The following is a 2373-nucleotide window of genomic DNA, read 5'->3' as shown; positions in this document are numbered from 1 at the left end:
CGCCGGGCTGTCCTACCGCCTGCTCAAGGCCAGCGAGCCCGGGCTGTTTATGGTGGGGCTGCACACGGGGGAGGTGCGCACAGCGCGGGCCCTGCTGGACAGAGATGCGCTCAAGCAGAGTCTGGTGGTGTCTGTCCAGGATCACGGCCAGCCCCCTCTCTCGGCCACTGTCACTCTCACTGTGGCCGTGGCCGACAGCATTCCGGATGTCCTGGCCGACCTGGGAAGCCTCGAGTCTCCCGCCAGCTCTGAACCCTCAGGCCTCACAATCTATCTGGTGGTGGCGGTTGCCGCAGTCTCCTGCGTCTTCCTCGCCTTCGTCGTCGTGCTGCTGCTGCTCCGGCTGCGGCGCCGGCACTCAACACGCCTGCTCCAGGCTGTTGGGGCGGCGTGCCCGCCTCGCACTTCGTGGGCGTGGACGGGGTGCGGGCTTTCCTGCAGACCTATTCGCACGAGGTCTCCCTCACCGCGGACTCGAGGAAGAGCCACCTGATCTTCCCCCAGCCCAACTACGCGGACACGCTCATCAGCCAGGAGAGCTGCGAGAAAAGCGAGCCTCTTTTGCTGTCAGGTGATTCCATGTTTTCTAAAGACAATCATGCATTAATTCAGGTGAGTTTATATAATTTATTCTTCGCTCAGCTTGGAGCAAAATAGTCCTTAGTATTATTCACAATGCATGTATATTTGGAATTTATAAAACACACCAATAATGTTTTAATATATGTGGCAGATACCAACAACCGACAATCTCTTCCCTAATGCTTAATCTATAGCACTATATATTTATAAATAATATTTATAAACAATTTATAAAGTACTAGAAATACTCTGTATAATATTCTAGTTTAATGTATTAAGTATAACACTTTGCTTAAAAACTTTTCCATTGACCATGCAGCAGTTTTGTGTCTAGCATCTGATATGAATTTATTTGTTAAGAGCACAGATTCTGGGGTGGGGGGGTTGGCAGGTGGCATGATGGTTAAAAGGACTAGACTCCCACATGGCTGACCACGGTTTGAGGTTCGAGTCCCGGACCTGGTGGCTTGCCTTCTCTCTTTCTCTGCCTCTTTCTCTTTCTCTGTGTCTCACTCTGGTCAAATTAAAAACAACAATAATGATAAATAAAAGAAATAATTCTAAAAAAAAAAAAATCAAACAGGAAAAAACACAGATTCTGGGGCCAGCAGGTGGCATGGTAGTTAAAGAAATTCCCACATGACCGACCACTGGTTGAGTCCTGAACCCTGAACTTTAAAAATCACACTGGGCCCATGCTTGAATGTGCCCAAAATTCCAAGAGGAGAATGGAGGACAAGGGATTGTGGCATGGCCGTCCTCCCAGAGGATGATTTCTCACTTTCCTTTTTTCTCTGTCTCTGTCTCTATCTCTCTCCTTTGAGCACATGTGCCTTATAGCCAAAAGAAAAAGAAAAAAAATGCATGCATTTATGCTTTTTCAGTGTCCTAAATCATTTCATGGTTTTAAATTATTCATAAGCTTCTAAATATGCCTAGTTTATTTCTTCCTAATATAGATGTTGTCATTAGGAAAAACTATAAAGATTTAAAAATTTTTCACCACTATTAATATATTTGTAATATGATATCTCTATGTCCTCCAAGTTAGGCATTTCTTTTGCCTCTTTGAGCTGCACTGGTGATATTAATGATGACTTTGTGGAATATTTAGAATTAACAAAATGTGATTTGGGTGCTTTTTTGGTACTGTGGCAAATCTGGAATAATTCCCTGTGTTACTTACATTAAATTTCCCAAATTTACAAATATGAAAACCTCTGCAAAAGTATGCAGAGTCTAAGTGTTTCCCCCAGATCTTACGCTTATCATAGAGCTTTAAACAGAAATAGAATGGTAACAGTAGATCCCAAGGCAGAGATAGCCAACTGCGATTTTTTTTATGAGAGGTTTTTTTCTTTTGCGCATGCACTCGCTGGAGAAATGGAGACAGAGAGTTAGAAAACAAGACATCACACGCCCCCCCCCACACACACACACACGTGGGATGACCATACCACAATACCTTCTCCTTCATTCTCATCTTGGGATTTGGGGCACACATTCACATGTGTCCAGCATGAGTTTCTTAAGCCAGCAGGTGCAGGATTTGAACCCTAGCTGACTACATGGGAATCCAGTGACATAACCATTATGCCATCTGCTGGTCCTGGCCAACTGCGATTCTAATTCCAACCCTGGCTGCTTGAAAAACACACTGGTTAGGGACCAGCAGTTAGCGTAATGGCTATGTTGCTGGACTCCCATGTAGTTGACTAGAGTTCGAGTCCCAGACCCTGTGGCTTAAACTCATGCCGGGCGCGGGGGCATGCGCGCCCAAGATCCCGGGGG

The 2373-nt window shown here is 45.7% G+C and overlaps 1 protein-coding gene across 1 annotated transcript in view; it reads left to right on the top strand.

Annotated features, from left to right (window-relative positions):
- The window catches only part of LOC102473643 (protocadherin gamma-A12), a 105772-nt gene that overhangs the window by 2265 nt on the left and 101134 nt on the right, over positions 1–2373 (top strand). The window contains 2 exon segments of the mRNA XM_014592824.2: positions 6–383; positions 386–612. Of these exon segments, the coding sequence (XP_014448310.1) occupies positions 6–383; positions 386–612 (605 nt within the window).

This window comes from Tupaia chinensis, unplaced genomic scaffold, assembly GCF_000334495.1.
Source record: "Tupaia chinensis unplaced genomic scaffold, TupChi_1.0 Scaffold138644_1, whole genome shotgun sequence".
In the NCBI taxonomy this organism is placed as follows: Eukaryota; Metazoa; Chordata; class Mammalia; order Scandentia; family Tupaiidae; genus Tupaia; species Tupaia belangeri.
This window is presented reverse-complemented; position numbering and strand designations above follow the sequence as displayed.